Source organism: Diaporthe amygdali (assembly GCF_026229845.1).
Source record: "Diaporthe amygdali strain CAA958 chromosome Unknown NODE_15_length_991109_cov_64_707514, whole genome shotgun sequence".
Taxonomy (NCBI): Eukaryota; Fungi; Ascomycota; class Sordariomycetes; order Diaporthales; family Diaporthaceae; genus Diaporthe; species Diaporthe amygdali.
This window is the reverse complement of record NW_026517035.1, coordinates 396168-416945: the sequence shown is the minus strand read 5'-3', so window position 1 is coordinate 416945 and position 20778 is coordinate 396168. Positions and strand designations below refer to the sequence as shown.

Here is a 20778-nt window from a genome sequence, read left to right as displayed (position 1 = left end):
CAATTAGAATCCAAACTTTCTAATGATCATCAAAATGTAATTATCGCCAAAAATTTTCACAAGTGCGAACCTAGCAGTGAAGTTGAGCATAATTCACTTGGTGCACATGCGGCTTACACTACACCGGACTTTACCAACTCGAATTAGATTCTCCTTGGGCTGTGAAATGGAGAAAATCCCGAAATCTACGAGGGAAAAAAACCTTAATGTATATCTTACGTAGTGAAATTTGAAGACCCAGGCATGGTTGAGTGGAAAGTCAATTACTTCTTATAGTGTACGTATCACCATCCATCCATCGATACCGAAAAGCCTCCTCCTCGGGCAAGTCTCAGGGTGTATGAGTGAGTGGGGCCAGGGATCTGACAGAGCACTAATATGTGCCACTGGTCATAAGCAGATCAAGAGAGAAAACTGGTCGGTTGGGGAAACAGCGGCGTGTAATGACATATTAAAAATAAGCTTGAGTCACAAAACGGCGTCACTCGTGCTTGTGGTGTGCTTTGTTTGTGTCAGGTGAGCCAGACGTTCCTCCCAAACTTGCCCTCAGAGCGCAGGCTGCAAACATTCATCCAAGCTGCTAAAATAGCTCTCGAAAGCTTTGTTGCCATGTTTGTCCTGCTGTTCCCACTGTTGCTTACACGAAAGATCCACAAGGCCAGATACTTTCATAAAGACTCCAAAAGCTTCTTGCATCGGATCGAATGCTTGTGGTTCAGGTGTCCAGACCGAGCGGCGGCTCAGTGCTCGTCTTAGTCTTCCGCCAAACTACGTGGTAAGACGCATGACCACGAACCGTCGGAAGTAGCTACACCTCCTTTCCCAGACCTGAGAGAAATTTGAGGTCATGTGAGGAATTCTGAGGTTGAGGAAACATGGAAGAGAACGTTGAGTAGGCTACTCGGCCAAATGGCGTTGTTGGACCAAAGCTGTGGCCCGCAGTGGTTTCATGTGATCTTCAGAGTGCTTTTTTATTGGTGCCGTCAATGCTGCCATTTGTTCGGATGGGACTGGGCCACGGCCGCTGTTGACATAATGTATTGCTGATTGGGTTTATCGTAGGTCGCTCGAAGCCTCTCTATGTGATATGTGATAGTGATGGGCTCTCGCGCGCTCTGACTCTCTCCAAGGCTGTGAACGAAGCGCATGTCAACCCTGAACTAGCAACGACCAAACCAAAGCCACGAGATCATGTGTGCACCGAAGACAGCATGTCCCGGAAAGTCGACCACTTCACCGCACCTGGCTTCCCATTCTTGAACTCGCAGGCCAAGATGTCGAGGTCCTGATTCTTGACCTTCTGATAGGGGTTCGTGTGATACGGACGACGTGTTGCAACATAATTTTCTGCCCATTCTCGGAAGCTCTTGTCCTCTGTGGCGGTTCGAATCACGATGTTGCGCTTCTCGTGGAACTCCGCCAATTCGTCATAGCATTGCCAAGGACCATGCGGCGGACGCAAAGTCCTAGCACCGGTAGAGTCGGAATGAAGTATCGAATCCAGATCCCAGATGCTCGAATTGAGAGCTTTGACGATCCTGGGATTCGACTTGATGGCCCAGCCCAATATGGCCACCTTCTGAAGCGACACTGGTGATACTGTGATAGTAGGGTGTCTGGCCCATGGACTGCTGGAGTCTGGTTCTTCGATATTACACCCCGAGACAGATACTGTCCGGCGGTGGTAGACTTTGCAGCGAAAGAATCCCAGGGTGTCCTCGGGTGACATGACGACGCGCGCACGGGCGTGCTCCCACTCACCCCTCCCGAAAAGGCCGTGGTGGCGTAAGTTGATATAAATGGTAAATCTCCAGGTGTAGGTACGAATGGCGATATTTCGTGCCTCATTGTTGACTGCGAGCAAAGCAGGAATGGCATGAATCTCGCTGCTCCGTTGGGTTTTGCGTCTTCTTGCCTGGCTGCGCGTCTCTGCATCCTTGAAGTTGACCATGACGAGTCGAGGAACCATGGCAAATTTCCAGATCATCAAACGCAGCTCGATGGGCAGCTCTCTAAATCTGGTGAATGTCCGACTGTGCATCTTCTTGCCAAAGAGTAGCGTTTCAGACGCGTCATTTTCATTGCCTTCCGATGCAACTGGAGCCACATTGGTGGTCTGCCCTGCTGCTGACTGCTGCTGGTGGCGCAGTGCCTTGTCGTACTCTTTCTTTCGGGTGCGGACCATGATGAAGTCTTCAGTCACTGTGATGTTACTGTTACTGAGAAGTGGAAAGGACCGGAAGGCTGGCTGTGAGGCGTCAACTGCGATGTTTTTGTACGCCAGTGACATTTGGACCCCACTAGAATCAACAAGTCCAGGCAACGTACCTTTCAGGCAGCGTTCAATAGCCATGTGACGCGCGGGGTTAAGCATAAACAAAGAGATTGAGAACAAAAATTCTCCAGTATTATCAGAGTTTGGTATCATTAATCATTATTTGTCGTTTCTGCCCACGAAAGCGAGCTATGCCTGAAACGCATTAATAGCGATGGAAGAACAATTCTGGCCACTTGCACCACCTGTCCCGTTCGAGATCGGCCCAGAACCTAACTCCAGCTGCAATCCACAACCCGACCAAGTCGTCCTCCTCCCTTGAGCACATGATAGCTGTGACCCATCGCCGCCCAAGCTGTTGCATTCAAGGGGCTCATAATCCGGCTTGTAGCCCGTCGAGAAGTTGGCGTCAAGGAAATAAAGCGGGCCGATGTCAAGCCTCGTCTCGACAATCGCGATTAATGGGAAATCTCCGGCTTTCGGTATGCAAAGATGTTTTGTTCCCTGGTTGATGCCAAACCCGGTCGCCTTCTCCTTTTGTGATGTGAATAGAGCCTGGTTGCCTGAGAGCTTGAGCCACCACCCGTTGAAGATGCTCCCGTCGGCCCGGGATACCTGGAGGTTGTACAAGGGAGAGGTCCCGCCGCACGAGGTATCGATACTCGAGTTGGCGACAGGCGTTGGCCTGGCAGTGGTCAGAGGAATAGAGCCCGTCGCATTTGTCCTGGTCAGGGTGCCGTTGCCACTGAAGGTTGGTGTGCTTCCGTTCCGCGGGACGACGACACGGTACACGAGCTCCGGGTGGTGAACAGGCTTGATATGTTTCCTCCATTCATTGTCGTACGGCCCCCAGCCCCATGACTGTGCGAGGTGGATTGTGAGGGCGAGCCATAAGAGGCTTATGAGCGGTAGCGTGGAGCTGCAAGTCGAGGGGCGCATCTTGCTAGGCGTGACTGTGATGCCGGATGAACCGCTTGAGATGCAAATGTCGAGGCCCCTCGAGATGTGAAAGGGTGAAGTCATGATGCGAATGCACGTGAGGGAGCTCTGAGGCTCTATTATTCTCCTCCAGGACACCCCTTTCTAGGAGCTGCTAATTTGTTGTCTATATCAGGTGGCATTTGGCGTTACCTTGATTTCTTGTTAGCGTGCTATATTAGAGCTGGGTCCTCGATAGGTGATGGGGCCCCGAGGACGGGGAATGGCTGAAGTTTAAATTAGGTCACGTCACTATCCATGCTTGGTTAGGGGGCTTGACCAGCTTTTGGCTTTTCTTGGCACCATGACGGGGGTGACATCAACTCGGCCGGGAGTCAATGCGGTTCATCCCTTCATTTCATTTCGTGGTGTTTCTCCTAGAGTAAATAACCATAAAATTCATCGGTATGCAAGTTTGTGACCTATCGAGAGCAAGCCAATGAAAGTGACGATGAGAAATGTAATCGTCTGATTGTCTAGTGGTCAGTACTCCCCATAGTTGCTCACATATGTTGACTTCAGACGTAGCTCGCAGGGACGCCAAAACTTCATTCAGGTAGATACAAACATTCGGCAATGGAATACCGAGGACCCATGTCGAGGACCTATGCAGACCACCCAGGCGAAACCATTTTTATTGTACTGTCGGAGTGACTTCGTCACAAAGAAGGATATTTCACAGATCCACCTGCTAGTATATGCAGGTCAAGCTGTATTTGGATGTTCCAGATGCGACCTCGGGAGCTTCACAACATTTCACCATCTTTGCCGCGTTGCCGGATGCCTCTTCGGAGCACCATCGTTCCTCCGTCTTACGGCGTGATACTCGTGCCGTCAACAATGTCTCTCCGGTGTCTCCAAGGAACGGCCGAATCAGCATTTGTGCTTACTTTCGTCTGCAGCTCCTGTCGGAATACATGATGGTTTCCCTCAATTGTGCCAGCTGCACGTTGCCAATCCTCTGCAAGCGCCTGCGTCAGGCTGTCGCCAACATCGGAAGCTCGCCTCCCATGCGCGATACCAAAAATAAGCTATAAATTGACTGCATCAGCCTCCTAGGAAACTTGAACCTTTCCGCAATGCAACCGAATCAGTGAGGTCATCATGGCCACTGAAGTAATCCAAGTCTCTCTGCCTCCAGTATTAGTGAACGACAGTCGCCAAGAGAATGACTCGCCCTTTTCCAGGCCGGGACGGCCCGTGGGACAGTTGGGTATTGAGGACATCCCAAATGACGGGCCCTCATCCGGCGTCGTCGCCGCTGAAGACGAGACGACTTACCCGACCGGTATCCGCTTCTGGCTGATCATGGCCTGCTACGCCATGGTCCTCACCTTCATCGGCCTGGACATGTCCATCGTCGCCACCGCCGTGCCCTCCATCACGGACGAATTCCACACCGTCGCCGACGTCGGGTGGTACTCGAGCGCCTTCCGGCTCTGCGCCTGCAGCTTCGCCTTCATGTTCGGCAAGATCTACAAGCTGTTCCCACTGCGGCCAACCTTCATGGCGAGCATCGTCGTGTTCATGTTGGGGTCCGTCCTCGGCGCCACCGCGCCGTCGTCGATGGTCTTTGTCGTCAGCCGCGCTGTGTGCGGGCTTGGGACCGCCGGGGTCACCCAGGGGTGCTTTTACATGCTTGTGCATATTGTGCCGTTGAGGAAGAGGCCTCTTATCGTGGGCATTCTAAACGGTTTCGAGCTGGTGGCAAACATCTCTGGGCCCTCGATCGGGGGGCTCATTGTCGGCAGCGTGTCGTGGCGATGGTGTTTCTGGATTAATCTCCCGGTTGGAGCATTGAGCCTTATTATCATCTTCTTTGCCCTCAAGATCGACCTGAAGGGTCGCTCGCCCCTGACTCTCAGGCAGAAGATTGTCGAGCTTGATTTGGTTGGCAACATGCTCTTCGTTCCGTCCCTGACCTCGCTCTTTCTCGCGCTGTCGTGGGCCGGAACGAAGTATCCCTGGAGCAGTGGCACTGTGATTGGACTGCTGGTCACTTTCGCGGTTCTACTTGCCCTGTTTGCTTACGATCAGATGCGCCGGGGACAGAAGGCCACCCTCCCTCCACGCATATTGGGTAACCGGTCAGTTTTGGCTGGCTTTGTCTTCGCAGCATGCACCAATGCCGCGATGAATGTATTCGAGTACTACTTGCCAACGTACTTCCAGTCCGTCCGCGCATACACTCCCACCAAGTCCGGTTTGATGATGCTTCCTTTCCTTGCCGGTTTCCTGATTGCGATGTTGGCGCACGGCGCAGGTGTTAGTGCTTTGGGCTACTACGCTCCCTTCATGTTATGCGCCAGTGCGTTGATGCCCGTCTTCGCGGGCTTGATGACCACATTCACGACAAGCACATCCGTGGACAAGATCGTCGGCTACACTCTGGCCATGGGTTTCGCCGGCGGTATTGGCTTCAATGCTCCGCAGAGCGCCGTCCAGACGGTGCTCCCCGTGAAAGATGCATCTACGGGTATCGCGATCATCTACTTTGCTCAGAACTTCGGGCCTGCGGTCTTTGTCGCAATCGCGCAGACCATTTTCCTGAATCGGCTGAGCGAGAACTTGACGGTGCTGGTGCCTGGGCTAAGCCCCAACACAGTGAACCAGATGGGTCTGACGGATTTGAGGACGCTTGTGGGACAACATGAGCTTCAAAAGGCTTTAGGAATCCTTGATCAGAGTTTGATGCAGACTTGGTACCTAGCTGTGGGCCTTGCGTGTGCAACGATGGTTGGAAGTATTACGATGGAATGGGGGTCTGTGAAGGACAAGAAGAAAGATTGAGGAAATCATCATCATGAAGAAGCTAAAGACTGCCTTCTCACCACCTGGTGGCCCCAAACGACCAGACTAGCGGCTCGCCTTTCGGCACCGGCGATGCTAACGCTCTGTACACGCATTTCAAACGCATCTCCGCCATTATCGGCGACTACGGCTTCGAGTGCTAAGGCCGTCAGGTGATGGATGCCGCTCCGGGTAGTGAACGGATCTCCCTGATCGAGCAGACTCTGCCCGCGTCGATGCTGGACGGGGTGGCTACCCTGGGAGAGATCACAGAGGCGAACTGAGCCGATTCCGATGAATAGGAGGCAGTACGGTGTCTATACACTAATACAAAACTTTTATAAGGGCGATAGATTAAGTTTCTCCCTTACTTACTCCGAGTCACCCGCCTTTATATCCGTCTCCTTCTGTACCTTTGTTAAGAATTCACCAATTGTCGTCGCCACAACCTGCGCACTCTCCTCCCAGCCGATGATGGAGCCCATCAACAATGTATCGTGAACGGCATGCTCCTCGTAATACACCTCAACATTGCCTCCAGCCTCCTGCATCTGGTGGCACCATGCAGTGCCGTCCGTCTCCAGAATCTCTGCCTCGCCCATGGTAACGAAAACAGGAACCTCAATTTTCCAAGGGTTGTTAAGAGGGGTCACATACAACAAGTTCTCGTCAGCTACACTAGACGAGTACACTTTTGCACCCCAGCGAAGGAAGGACACGGGCAGGTAGTCGGTGCTCCAATGCTCGTGCTGCTTGTACACAGAGTCCGGCCCCAAGCTGGCGAGGGGGTTGACCCACGGAGCGATCAGCACGGCGCAACTCGGGGCAGTGATCCCGAGGTCCAGCCCGAAGGTGTCGAGGTAGCGCAGCAGCGCAATCACCAAGTTGCCGCCGGCACTGTCGCCGCAGAGCACAATACGTCGGGAGGGGATTCCGAGAGTCTGGGTCAGATACAAATAACTGGTGACAACGTCTTGTAGGGCGGCGGGGAAAGGATTAGCGGCAGCACCGGCGCTGCCGTAGCCAGACAGACGGTACTGCGGCGCAAAGACGGCACCAACCCCGGCCTTGTCGATCAGTGTCTTGGCCATGAAGCCGCAGTAGCCTGTGCGGCCGTCGCCCAGCACGAAAGCGCCGCCATGGATCTGCAGGACCACGACGCCGTCAAAGCCTTTCTCGACATCAGGCTTCTCGGAGAACCATGTTCCACCAACCGTTGTAGGCTTTACATTGGGGTTTGAGACTAAAATGCCGCGGTAGTGCTCCGACGAGAACGGCTCCGCGATCTGGAAGCGGTCGCCTTCCTTGCCCGGGGTGAGGGTGTGCGTCTCGGTGATTCCCACGTTCGAATACAGATCAACAATGTTCCGTGTTAGGCGTGCCATGAGCGTCTGCTTGAAGCCCCATTTTGGGTGAGGGCGGCATGCCGGAATCAGAGCCTGGGCGCACCAGACGGGAAGACGGAAGAGGATGAACAGAGCGCCGGAGAGCTGATAGAACAAGCGTAGAGGCTGGTACGAGAGAATCGGGAAGCCCTTGCTTTTGGTGAGGGCCATCTTGAAAGATCGCGATGCGGCTACCGCGAAACAATGGTGTGTAGGTATGTCTTGGGTGACGTAACGGTAGTGTCCAGTGGATGAAGGAATTTCGACGCGATATTGCCCATCACAAGGGCCACAAAAGGGGAAAGTTCCTGAGAAAGCTCATCAAATGGATCAAGTGGGAAGGGTAGCTGCTTATCACCTACAGCAACAGATCATGCTACAAACAGTATTCGCCTTTCCTATTGCGATCTCAGGAGGCACCTCGGCGGGGACTTTTCAACATCGCGAATGCCTGCGTCTCATTTCCCCTGGCAGCGACGGGCTTACATTCTCCTGACTTCGCGGCTGCATTTCGGCATCTAGTTTCGAGTCTTTGGGATCAACAAATATGCGCCATCCTCTGTCAAGCCCGCCCCGATGCCGTTCTTGTCAAAGCACAATCTCGGCCAAACAGCACTTGTACAAAAAACCTGGCTTTTTGGGACGCTTGAAATGATAGACTTTGGTATTTGTGTGCTCTTGGGTTCGGGATGAAGTCTAGGAGTATGTAGAGTGGATATCACATGACTAGCATGTACGATGTACACGCATGCCAAGCCGATGAGTAGTCGACCCAGATGGTGGGTAGATCAGTTTCATGCGATGAATCTCTCGGAACGTCTTCCTTGCATAGTCGCCTCCGAATCCCACCTTACGACTCAAGAGCTTCACCCGGCCGGCCGGACCAGGAACCGCTCAGACCACGAACACCGCGGGATCTGCCGTGTTCTGATGAATCTTCTTTAATTTCTCTGTCAGCAAGACAAGGAGATGGTGGGTATTAACTCGGTTTTCCCCACCAAACGGGCAGAAGGCATCCTCTTTATTTTTGCTGTACGTTTCTGGCGCGGGTCAACACCTGAACTGATTACTTCGTCTTTTTGTTGACTGGCCATGGCTCAGGTCAGCCTGGAAATCCCGACAGAATGGCTTCGACGACGACGACAACAACGACAACGGAATCTGGCGATCATACAGACACTGCCATCATCGCTATTAATATAATCCTCGCGATCATAGCGACCATTACCTGTGCCGGACGATTTTGGGCGCGGAAACTCACGGGAGTAGGATGGGGCGCTGATGACTGGCTGGCGCTGGCCAGTTTGATCGTGAATCACGCCTTCTGCGCCATTACTGTCGAGGCCACAGTCAATGGCGGTCTAGGTCGGAGTATCGTGGTGGTCATGGCCGAGGATCCAATGCAGTTGGTCACTTTCCTGAAGGTCGGCGAGTTGTGCTTCCGGAAAAAAGATGAACGAGCTGAAAGCTGACCACGTTGCAGTGTGTCGTCGCGGCTGAGTTCTGCTACGGTTTCTCTTCGCCGCTGATCAAACTATCTCTGCTGACCTTCTACTGGCGCGTTTTCCCTACGGCGTTCATGAAGAAGGGCATCTATGTTTTGTCAGGGGCATGCATTGCCTGGCTTCTCGCCATTTTCATCACCAATTGCCTACAGTGCCGTCCTCTTTCGTACACATGGGAACAGACGACCAACCCCGGAGCTGGTACCTGCATTGATCTGATTCTCTACTTCGTGGGCAACTCCATCGCAAACAGCGTGATCGATGTCTTGACGCTGGTGCTGCCAATTCGCGAGACCATGAAGCTGCAGGTCAGCTCGAGCAAGAGAGTGGGCATCTGCTGTGTTTTCGCGTTAGGCAGCATGTGAGTAGACACTCGGAAATCATGGTAAAATCAGGCATCATGTGCTAACGATAGATCACAAACAGCGTTGTAATTGCCAGTCTTGTGCGTTTCGGCTCTCTGGCTTCTCTCTACTCCACTGGTGTTACAGACATGACCCGTGAGCACAACCATTTCCCATAATTTTGATGAGCCTATTAGCTGACCATTTTGAACAGAGCAATACGCCCTCATGTGGACTGCCACCGTCGTGGAGATCTACGTCGCCATCATCGGCGCCTGTGCAGTTACTCTCGTGCCCGTGTACCGCAAGATGCGCTACGGCACTCCTTGGTCAACCCGTGACATGAAGTCCAACCAAATTGCATCAAATCCCGGAGCTTTCGCGGGCACGGGCGGCGGATCGCGGGCTGGAGCCAACCACAACTTCAAGCGCTCCGTAAACCACGAGATGCTCCACTCAGGCAACGATTCGGAAGAATACCTGCACCACGGCAGCGGTATGACATACTCGGTGTCCGGAGCAACCAAGTTCAGTGCTACACGAAAAGAGCTTGGCGATGAAGTACCCATGGATACTATCGTTGTCCAGAGGGATGTTACTTGGCAGGAAGAGCGAAACGTGAGGCAGCACGTATAGGGGCTTTATACTGCCATATAATTGTTGTACTTTTACTTTGCACTCACATGCTATCTTCACGAATTCTATATCTGAATTCGCTGATTTCTACGATGAAAGTCAGTCAGATGCTAATTTGTGAGCGTCTCAGCTCTGTAAGAATTTACTTTTCATTACATATGTACTGCCTATGGCAGCGTTTCAGCATACATAACTCTCTAAAGTGTCGGTCCCCAACTCGGAGCTTTTACGTAGTCCGAGTCATGGACGCCTCCTTTTCCCCGAGTGAGGTTGAAGCCAGCGGACCCCGTCCGCTCTCGAAGTCGAAATCCTGGTCTTGGGTGTCCACTCTCGTCGAAATACAATCTAGTGTCGAAATGACTGCCACGTTCGTGACCCTCGGACAACGTAATTTGGCGGTCGATCGCTGCCGGCAACTTCCACTTGATTTCAAACCAGCGATGGTGAAATCTCAAATAAGGGGGCAGTGCACAGAATCTCACTCAATATCAGCCGCCTTCTATGAATTAACCTGAAATGCCATACACAGGCAGTCTCAAACCTAATTAAGAAGGCAGTCCGAATCTCAACGCTGTATCCAAGTGGAAACTAGAAAGTGTTCACACGGAGGACATTCCGTCCTTTGAGAACTTTTGCGGCACGTTGAGTGACGATCATGATTGACCTGAGAGGGTCCGGAAAGTCCGGCATAATGGGTGAATGGGTCACCAGATGACACTCATTAGGTCTATCGAATGCTCCCCTTGGGCATAGAGAGTCCTATCCATCGTATATGTAGCGACATTATTCTTGACAGGTCAGAGCCTCGCTTGTCTGCTTCCGTCTCTGCATTGTATCCAACTGGCGAGTTGAGTCATCAACTCCCAAGTGCGCTGCCTAAAAATATCTCTCACTCTTTTGATCTGATATGGCGTCGAAGTGGACAGGCATTACGACCTTCCTCGCGGCGTCAAACTTTGCCTCGGCTGTTGCGAAGCCTATTGCTCCTCGTGATGGGTTGAGCCCGAAGGTAGAGATCGACTATGCCAACATCACTGGACGGATTAATGGGAACATTAAGGAGTTTCTAGGTGCGTTGTAACAAGCCATGAGCGCACGACTCTAATTATCCAGATGGATGGTTAACATCTACAAGGCATCCCCTTCGCCTCGGCCGGCCGCTTTGAACACTCGCAGCTCTACACTGAGCAGCTGGGCGAGTTCGATGGTAGTAGCTACGGCCCAATCTGCCCGCAAAAGACGGCGGGGTCAATTTTGTCCATGAACTCGTCTAGCAGCCTGATTTTGGGCGAGATGGGCACGGCAATTGGCCCCGTCGTCGGCTCTCTGGCCGACACGGTCTTCAACACTATCGGACAGACCCGAAGTGAGGATTGTCTCCTCATTAATGTGCAAGCGCCCGTCAACAGTACCAAGGGAGACAAACTGCCCGTGGTTATCTGGATTCACGGTGGTGGATACGAGGTTGGAAGTCCCTTTACAGCCACCAGCGAGACAGACGCAACCCGCGGCACCGTGCCAAACTACAACGTCGGCGGTCTGGTGCGGACCTCGGTCGACCTTGGGCAACCGATCATCGGTGTGTCGGCCAACTACCGCCTCAATGCATTCGGCTTCTCTGCGTCGAAGGAGATGGAGGAGGCCGGACTTCTGAACCTTGGCCTTGAGGATCAGAGAGTTGCCATGCAGTGGGTCCAGAAGCATATTGCTGATTTCGGTGGGGACCCGGACCATGTCATTATCATGGGCGAGTCGGCTGGGAGCTGGTCTGTTGTGGCGCATTTGCTGTGGGATGAGGGAGAGGGCGCGTCTGATCTGTTCCGCGGTGCGATGGCTCTATCTGGCGGACCCGTCATGGTTGAAACTGCCGAGCGCGCTCAGCCTTTCTTTGACCACATGGTTGAGAGGACAGGGTGCACCAATGTCACGGACAAGATCGCTTGCTTGAAGGATGCCGATTTCGACGACATCATTGCGTCGGTCAACGACGAGGGAATGCGTCAGTCACTCTCTTCCTCTCTGACTTTCAAAAACATTGCTGACTATATACTGCTCTTAGTTCTTGGACCTCGCTCCCTAGCCTCGACATGGACTATCCGCCCCGATGGCAAGCACTTCAAGGATTCTCCTCACCGTCTGGCTGCAGCCGGTAAGATGGCCTCGGTGCCTCTGGTCACTGGCGACATGCGCGATGAGGGTACCTTATTCTCCCTGCTCGCTCAACTCGAGACCCTCACAGATGAGGACTTCGCTAAATACTTCAAGGACATCTGGTGGCCCAAGGCTACTGATGCTGAGATGGCTAGACTTTTGGAACTCTACCCGTCGGATGCCAGTCAGGGATCCCCTTTCGACACCGGCGCCCTCAATGCCGTCACCCCCAACTTCAAGCGTCTGGCCGCAGTGGTCGGCGACTTCAGCTTCCAGGCGCAGCGCCGCAGTCTTCTGGCGCATTACGACACCTCAGAGCAGGCTGTCTGGAACTATGTTACCGATGTCAGCATTCCATCGGCCGGTCTGCTGCCTGACTTGGGCGTCTTGACGCACCTGCCCGTGCTCGGCTCGTTCCATGCCTTTGATGTCTGGTTCTACATGTTCGCGGGCTTGCCATACGCCCTGAGCAAGAACACCCAGGCCTATCAAGCGACCGCTATTTCATTTATTCGCACTCTCGACCCTAACAACCATGGTCTGGACCTTGTCAACTGGCCGAGGTATTCCGAGGGTGGTCTGGAGACGTTCAACTTTAAGGAGAGCGGACCGGAGGTAGTTAAGGATGACTGGCGTCTCGAGGCCATGCAGTTCTTCAATGATCACCCTGATTCCTTCTTGATTTGAGTAGCTTAGAAGAGCCACAGGCAAGACATCACAGCATAATTAACCTTTTCAAAGGGTTGAAGCTTAATATAGGGCTTTTAAAAGTTCATCATAATTGATTTTAATAAAAGTGAAGATAGAATCGTTTCAAAATTGATCAAAAAGAATTATTCACTTTTCAAATTCAACTTGATCACAAATTGGCTTTTCTTAAGAAAAAGAATTATTGATAATTTTATTCCAGTTTTCCATCGTTTGAAATTTTCAAGATTTGATAACAATTGTTCGCTGGGTTCAACTCGCACATATAGACAGGTTCGTTGATTTCGAAATCCCCGGGGTGTGATATATTTCTTCTAACTAAGATAATAAGGAATGTTTAGAATATGACTATAATAACGTGGAAATTTGGTCCCTGAGGCTCCATGTCTAAGCCCGAATATCTTCGTACCACCATCGTTTGGTTTTATTCGTATCCCACTCCCAGTACTCTATCCTCTAATTCCAGCGAAGCAATCTATATGTCTCACAGATACTTGACGGAATCAACGAACTGAGCCCAGCAGCCAGTCTTACCGGCAGGAACGTCATAGTGGTTACCGCTCTCATCGCACTTGTCGAGAGAGTATGCACGGACTGTGAGAAGAAATTCAGTACGGGAACGTCTTGAGGTTTGAACATTGATGAGTTAAGGTTTTAACGTACGGTCGTGGGTTGCAGAGTTGAACACTATCTCAGTACTGGCGAAAGTGGTCCAGACTTCAACATCGATGCAGCTTCCATCCAAGGGTTCCTGAAGCCACACAGTATCCTCGACCCAGGCACCGCCGTCTGCGCCACAAGCTGTATCGTTCCAGAATTTGGCGTAGATCCTGGGAGCTTCCTGACGCTGCTCAACGGGCGAGCCAGGGATAGCCTGAACGCCGGTGGTAACGGCAGCGAGGAGGAGAGAGACGAGGCTCGAGGTGAACTGCATTTTGACTTTGGTGGTTTCAAAGAGATAGTTTGAGTTCTCGAAGCTGGTGTCTTTATGTACGACAGCCTTGAAGATGATGCAGAAGGACAGACATGAGATGAAAAATGGAATGGAGTAGTAGACCTCTTTATACTTGTCTGCCGGAAGGTCCCAGCGCCCGGACACTGTCATGCGACCATCTACACCGCATCCTACAAGAAAATAAACCTCACGTCTTGAGCGGCCGTCTTCCAACTGGACTTCATGACAAGGCTCCTGTTCTGTTGAGACGAGCCATCAGTGATTCCCTAGCTGCCTTGGCCGGCGCGTGGCGCAATACCGGCTCTTGGAAGGGCGTACATGCATTACATTTACATGAAGGATCAGTTGGGCTTCAACCAACAGGAATACACCCGGGCGCCATAGCTCAGCTCTTAGCAATTCATGAGTTGCTGACGATATCCACAACACACATTTCAGAATTACAAACTGCTTATACTGATGTCTATAGTTGCGCGCTGTGTAATCACTAAGACACCAAGCATTACGAATGATTGTCGTTGAGCCATTCGCCTTCGAAGCTCTCATGGTGGTCAGAGGAAAGAGGAGTTACGTACGATATGATTACGATGATGATCCAAGCACTTAAGTACGGTGAGAGTGGCTCATATGACGGCCTCCTCGTGCTTGAGATGCTAGCATGGTTGGATCTGATCTAGTACTGATCAGTGAGCATCGGCTGATGCCCACCTTGTGTGACTGTAACGACGATGAGCTTCAGCATGCCCTAGCATCAAGGTTCTAAGCTATTGAAGCTGTCGGAACACGAGGGATTAACACGTTCAAAGCAGCTCGCATAGGAATTCAATGCATCTTCTCAATATATTCCCGGCTAAGGAGCCTCCCGGCGAGCTACGGAAGCGCTCTCTGTTTTCTATTCCCTATCGGTAAACCCCACGCCTCGCTAAAGCATATATCCGTCGTCCGTCGCCGAGGTGTTTCTGCGCGGCTATGTGTGCCTGACCCGAGTTGACGGGACACAACATAAGTGCCAAGGGGAAGGTGCTGTAGCAAACCAGGTTCATCTCCGTAGGGCTGATCGGGTGAACCCCGGCCCCCACGTTCTACCGAAGTCAGACGGTCCGGAAGCCGATGCACAGTCATGTCCGGTCATGTCAAACCGAGTTCCGCTGCTTCCCGTTGCGCTTTACTTGTTGTGGCGTTCCTTGCTCATCCGTCGGGATTCGCCTGTCCCAATAGTTCACCGTCTTCTGTGGGCATGCAGCTCATAACCAATAAGCTTACAGAGGTCTTCCGAGCTGCAAGCCGGTAGTCATCTGGGCCAAGACTTTAGGTCAGTAGAATTTGATCCGTGATAAACGTCATTGGGGCAATGTCAAGTAAGACAGCCCAACGGACGATAATGAGGACTCGTAATATCTTGCTGGAGGGTCGTTGCAGGGCTGCAAGGTCTGAACACAGAGCGGCCTTCTACTCCGCTTCCTTGCCTGTGCCCTGAGCTTCTTTCCGGAGGATGAATCGCTTTCCCGTATGCAAGTGTCGACGAAAGGCAGGAGGTCTGCATCTCGGAATCGAAAATGTCCCAGAATCAGAAAATCGGGGACAAATTTCGCATTCACTTGCTGACTATTTCCCTTGGCCTGTTCACCGGTCCATGGTAGCGCGCCACCTTGTTTGCCTGAATCCGTGTGATGCGTTTTTGTCCGTTTCAGCTTGGAGAAGTTGTTCGTGGGGGCTGCCAAGCAATTTTTGACAAATACGTCCGATTAAAGGAAGGCGATATTGCTTTCCTTCAATTTGCTGTAAAGTCATCAGTATGTCCTGAGATTGATGCTGAGGCTCTAGAACGGTCTTTAAGGGCTGTTTCCAGGCGCTGCTCGATATTCTCACTCCATTATGTATTTTCGACCTGGACAAGCCCAGAAAAGACAGCCTTGTGACCACATTCGGTGGCTCTGGGACGATATGGTTCATCTAGAAAATTCGAGCAGTGCAATACTGAGGCATGGCTGAATTTTGATACCTCGGGTGACACAGGCGGTGGCTTTGTCTGATGAAAGCCCTTGCGACACCTCGTCGATCCTTCCTACGGCGTAGTCCAACGAGGGGGCCTGCACATGTGTAATTTTCTTTCCAGTAAGCAATCCTTTACACGTTTTATTGTTATCATTTGCGACCCTACTACCATGAGCGTTGAGCATACTGCTGACCCAAACTGCGAGAAAATCTCCAACCCTTCCTACAAGCAAATATGTCATATGGAAATAGACCTAATTTACCCCGGCAACCGGCCAGCTCGGAATGATGACAGATTGTTTGGTTAGAGATTGGTTCAATCCTTGGGTGCTTCCTTTCTTTCGGAATTGAGTTACATTGTGCTGAACATGTCCATGAATCCGCTCGAACCACCACATAGATTTTCCGAAATGCCCGGCAGACACAAAACCATTGCCTTGATCACCACCTGTTAGACAAGTCTTGCCTGCGATGAATTTGAAAATCTTACTTCAATTGTCATTTATCAGTACCACAAGCCAAGAACTGAAAATCGGAAAATTCTGCTTGCTCATGTTCTTCAACGTAATTAAGGCATCGATTCAACGATATCGTCCGTACTAGTTTCAGAGTGTCCACAGATTCCCATATCAGCTTGACTTAACAATTCCTTCCTTTGCCCCCCTGTGGACTACATACTGCCGCTGAAGGCGTCATAATCAGATCGAAGACGACAAAACGTTTGTCACCATTCTGCTATAGGATGATCATACCGTTCACGTAGGTAGGCGCCATCGCCTTTCTGAACTGCTGCAAGGTTATTTAGACTGGTTTCTTCTGAAGATCGATGGAACTGAAAATAAAAACTCGACATTATATAGAGATCTTGAAACAGTATTTCACCTCTCACAGAGTCTCCCAATGACGAAATCACGGTCTTCAGCGACCTTTTCAGCAAGCTCGTCTTCCCCCATTCGTCTGAGAATTCTTCGATAAACAATTAGGGTATTGGCCGCCCAATCCGAGTCTTTCCCAAAGTGACTCATGCTTGTTGTCACCGCCCGAAGAGCCGAAAGCTTGGCGTCCTCCCAGCGCCCTTCGGCTTCATTGATCTTGCACATTAGCATGTGGTAGTCCATGTTGAGCCCATTGTCTCGGAAATCAGCATACTGGTCCTCGGTAACTTCTTCGGCCGTACGCCGCGCTTCAGCGTACCAGGGCTGGCCCATATTGAGGTACGCCATGGACTGGTGCATTTTGAGTTGCAGATAGTACCTGCATCGATGCCAACCCTGCGCTTCGGCTGCTGTCATCATCCGGCGAATGTGCTCCGTCGCCGTTTCAGCACTGATCAAACGGCCCGCTATTAGTCGCATTATAGCGTCGGACATCATATCCTGTACAAGAGGACAAGCAGCGCCAAGTTCCGCTTGGATGAACTCGACATAAGCGAGCAATATCCTACTCGCATTCTGGACGATACCAGCAGGTCCCAGCTGGCATAGTAGCAGGATCAGGGTGCGGAGTGGGTGACCCTCCGCGTCTGGAAGCCTCTGAGCTGCGATACGTAGATTTCGGAGTAAGAAGTCAGCGATGCGGGGATGATTCGGAGCAAAAAATAAGACAGATGTGTAGACGAATGCGAAGATCAATGGATCCTGACGCGCCAGCTGCCGAGGGGACTGGTCAATGAACTTGCCCAAGAGCATCGTCGCTGATTCCAATTTTCCCTCCTTCAGGACCCAAGCCGCCGACATCAGGGGACTGCACCAGCTGGGGACAACATCCTCGTTCAGAAAGCTGCCGTGATCGTCGCGTGGCCAATGCATACCCTCGGAAGAACCTTTCACATACGACTGTAATAGCTTCAGGCACTTTTCTGGGACATAGAAAATGTCTGGCGGCTGCGGCATGCCATGGACACGGTGGCGAATCTGCACTCCTCTTAGAGATGGACCTAAATAGTGCCAAAACGGACTAGGTGACTCGTTGGTCTGTCCTTGAACGCGGGAGGAGAATGCTGGGATGGCTACTGGTTGCCGACTGGCCGCTGGCTTGATGGCAAGTTCCGACGTCTCATCCGTGACGGCTGTCGAGCAATTGTGGTACGTGTATTTTCTCACACCCCATTTTCGAAAGCGACTTCTGTACATCTTCGGGCTGTGTATACTACAGTTCAGCACCTACTTTCAAAGCGGGTAGACCACGAAAATACTTACGAGGCGTCGAAATTGTACTGAGATCGCATGTAACGCCGAAGTCTCGGCACAGACATCGACCCGCCAATGTAAAGACCAATGATCGTATTTCGCTGATCCTCCCATTCTTCCGCTGTGGGGGGCTCGGCCATTGATAGACAAGAATGCTTGATATACTCACGGCTAGAGAGTGGCAATTATTTAGGACACATCTAGCTCAAGGGAGCTTGGGTAGGGATGTTTCGGAAATTTCCGTTTGTTCTGTTCTCACAACACTGAGCCGCACAACCAGAACGATGGGCAGGGCCAGGTACACGTCAAGGTCACATGCAGCCTTTCGTCATGCACATACTACCGAACTTTGGCCAGAGGAAGGTGTCTCAGGTTTTTCTGCTCCTTGCAAAGCCCTTTTATGTACAAATGATACCGTGCATTAGCGTAAGATTGATCAGAATAATTGTATTAGTCCAGGGAAGTGGCTGGTCACGGAGAGCTCACGATGTCCATTGAGAGCTCAGCGTGCTACTACTCGTTTCGTATGATGTGGATCTATAGGGTAATGTTGAAGCCTTTCGGTGCCTTTTTCAAAAATGAATGATCATCTGCATAAGTTACTCAACTAAACAGGGATTTGGTACGCCTGTGCCAAGGGTTGGTGGCTTGGAAGGAAGACAGCCCCATCTCACCGGTCACAGCTCTCCGGCCTGGTTCCGCCGGCGCACAAGCGATGATCAGCTCTCAGCTGAACATTCCTCATTCAGTCTGTGTACAGAAGAGGCCCCAAAACGCTACATATGGATCAACGATCCTATACGTCGGCGAATGAGCTCTTGCTCCTGATCGATCCTAGGGATCTTCAGAACTCCACAGCCTTCAAATGTTAGTCCGGACTCAACCAATGGCGACGCAGAACCTGCTATCTTGCTCATTGAGGCAATGAACAAGTGATTAGAGGATCGATCTCCTTATCTCACTGTCACAAGTGTATATACGGCCTGTCATCTGTCAGTTGAACGTTCTGAAGTTGCGCAATCTAGCTTCAGCTCTGATCTCTGATGATTATACTTCTCCGCAACCTCGTATTGAGGCCATCTTTTGTCGTCCAAACCCTCCGTGAGTGTTTTTGGTGTATTAATGCTCTGTTAGTCTTAAAGATTGGCATGTGAGTGGGCTGCTCTAGTGACCCTAGTCGTCGTGCTGCTTGCTGTGCTTCTCGGCGGCAAGTTCAGGCTGATCTCGAGCATGAAGCCGGGGCCTTAGCTAGAGCCTGCCGGCATCACGCTCATCGTCAATCAGTCTGACACCATGGATGGTGCGAAGGGGAGCGTTTGTGGAGCAATTAGTCGGAGAGTGGCCAAAGGCAGGTACTATCTGGGAGAATGCGTCATACATGGGGCGCCGTTGTTGGTGTTCGTGGATCACTTGCGGGCATCTCAAGACACTAGGGAGGTAAGTAAGACTTGAAGATATACTGACAAGGGGCACAAAACCATCGTTGCTCGAACGGCTGACTGGAAATTTTGGAAGCCCGCCTTCACTTGAGTCAGAAATGTGTTTATAAAGGTAAGCGCAAGCTGCAAAAAGCCCAGCAGGTCAAGATTGAGAGATGGGTTGTAATCAACAGCAGCACAACGTATCTTGCCGCCTTCATGATAGTGGGTCCCAATAATTTACGTAGGGTTTGATTCAGAAACACTTCTTGGGTTCTGTAGTGAAATTTACGTAGTATCGGGGGCCAAGTGCTTATGACACTATCTAAGCCTTCACACGGCCGCCTGCCCTTGCAATAGGCTTGGGCTCCCTTCTCATGAATGTCCCACCGCTCGGTACGTTGGCGACATCATTGAACCCGTGGCGTCTATACAGGTGGTTGCCTTCGGGTGAAGCTTCTACCCAACCGGGAACAGCGAGGACGTCTGCGACATCTGTACCCCATTGCAACATCATATCACCAGCCCCCCGACGACGATATTCCGAGTCTGTGAAAAGGATGTGCAAGTCTGTATGCAATCATCAGTACTCATATCAGCCATCCTGCCCGCTCAGAAAACACTCACGAACAAACCCCCCCGGATTAGCCTTCCTTCTCGCCTCATTCATCTCATTCAGCACATTCCGCGCCTTCTCGCGCGTCTCGTCGTCCAGCCAAGGGATTGGCTGCTCATCGGTCTCAGCGGGCGCCGTCGCGCCGGGGAAGATCTTCCAGTTACTGGCGGCGGCGATCTTTCCCGTGCTATTGTCGACAACCTTGATCCACACTGAGTAGTGGTCTTCGCGCATCTCCTCTTGGAAGCGCTTCACCGATCGCGGGAGGTCGTCCTCGGTGGGGCAGCCCATCAAGACATCCCGCACGAACTGGGGGAACGACAGCCAGCAGAGTCTGGTTATCTGTTCCATGTCGGCCTCGGTAGCGCGCGACAGGGTGAATGGTGCCGAGTCGGCCATGGTAGTGTGCGGGGAATGCCTCGAGGGCCTTCTGCCGGCTCGTGAAGTAGATCGACTCGATCGCTTTGATGCTTGCCCACGTGGAAGAATGGCGCGCGCTATGGTAGTGATTTGACTCTTGAGACTTCTTCCCACGCCATAAAGTTTTCGAAGTCGATAATGATCTGATGCCAATCGTGCTGTCAGTAGGCAGAAATATCTCCACACGCACCGGGATTGCCTACTTGATCTATATCCGTCCGGAGCACTAAGCCCAAATAGTCGGTGTTTCTACACTAAGGTATTCCTTCGTCCCTTTCATTCTAGAAATGTCCATTAATGTGAAGCTTCTCAGTCTATACAAGTGTGGTCCTCTGGCCAATCGTCCTTTCGAGCACTGGGAGAGACCCTGTGCCTGACGATATATCTTGCGACTGCATATAGTCACACAGAGT

General features: G+C 51.6%; 8 protein-coding genes across 8 annotated transcripts; 3 read left to right on the top strand and 5 right to left on the bottom strand.

Moving 5' to 3' along the window:
* Window positions 1-1189: 1189 nt before the first annotated feature.
* On the bottom strand, window positions 1190-3298 carry J7T55_009868 (uncharacterized protein; the record flags this gene model as incomplete). Its single annotated transcript, XM_053143828.1, has 2 exons — window positions 1190-2300; window positions 2616-3298. The coding sequence occupies 2 exons, from the start codon at window positions 3296-3298 to the stop codon at window positions 1190-1192; spliced, it is 1794 nt and encodes a 597-aa protein (XP_052993387.1).
* Window positions 3299-4357: 1059 nt separating this feature from the next.
* On the top strand, window positions 4358-6207 carry J7T55_009867 (uncharacterized protein; the record flags this gene model as incomplete). Its single annotated transcript, XM_053143827.1, has 2 exons — window positions 4358-5955; window positions 6114-6207. 2 exons carry the CDS (start codon window positions 4358-4360, stop codon window positions 6205-6207), a joined length of 1692 nt encoding a protein of 563 aa, XP_052993386.1.
* A 207-nt stretch (window positions 6208-6414) lies between these two features.
* Window positions 6415-7599, bottom strand: J7T55_009866 (alpha beta hydrolase fold-3 domain containing protein; the record flags this gene model as incomplete). Its single annotated transcript, XM_053143826.1, has 1 exon — window positions 6415-7599. The coding sequence occupies one exon, from the start codon at window positions 7597-7599 to the stop codon at window positions 6415-6417; it is 1185 nt and encodes a 394-aa protein (XP_052993385.1).
* Window positions 7600-8552: 953 nt separating this feature from the next.
* On the top strand, window positions 8553-9913 carry J7T55_009865 (uncharacterized protein; the record flags this gene model as incomplete). The annotated part of the gene is made up of 4 exons (XM_053143825.1): window positions 8553-8852; window positions 8912-9294; window positions 9360-9433; window positions 9492-9913. 4 exons carry the CDS (start codon window positions 8553-8555, stop codon window positions 9911-9913), a joined length of 1179 nt encoding a protein of 392 aa, XP_052993384.1.
* A 907-nt stretch (window positions 9914-10820) lies between these two features.
* On the top strand, window positions 10821-12751 carry J7T55_009864 (carotenoid ester lipase; the record flags this gene model as incomplete). Its single annotated transcript, XM_053143824.1, has 3 exons — window positions 10821-10983; window positions 11049-11912; window positions 11973-12751. The coding sequence occupies 3 exons, from the start codon at window positions 10821-10823 to the stop codon at window positions 12749-12751; spliced, it is 1806 nt and encodes a 601-aa protein (XP_052993383.1).
* A 505-nt stretch (window positions 12752-13256) lies between these two features.
* On the bottom strand, window positions 13257-13706 carry J7T55_009863 (uncharacterized protein; the record flags this gene model as incomplete). The annotated part of the gene is made up of 2 exons (XM_053143823.1): window positions 13257-13366; window positions 13436-13706. The coding sequence occupies 2 exons, from the start codon at window positions 13704-13706 to the stop codon at window positions 13257-13259; spliced, it is 381 nt and encodes a 126-aa protein (XP_052993382.1).
* A 2894-nt stretch (window positions 13707-16600) lies between these two features.
* On the bottom strand, window positions 16601-18051 carry J7T55_009862 (uncharacterized protein; the record flags this gene model as incomplete). Its single annotated transcript, XM_053143822.1, has 2 exons — window positions 16601-17861; window positions 17921-18051. 2 exons carry the CDS (start codon window positions 18049-18051, stop codon window positions 16601-16603), a joined length of 1392 nt encoding a protein of 463 aa, XP_052993381.1.
* A 1603-nt stretch (window positions 18052-19654) lies between these two features.
* Window positions 19655-20344, bottom strand: J7T55_009861 (gnat family; the record flags this gene model as incomplete). Its single annotated transcript, XM_053143820.1, has 2 exons — window positions 19655-19899; window positions 19957-20344. The coding sequence occupies 2 exons, from the start codon at window positions 20342-20344 to the stop codon at window positions 19655-19657; spliced, it is 633 nt and encodes a 210-aa protein (XP_052993380.1).
* Window positions 20345-20778: the final 434 nt, after the last annotated feature.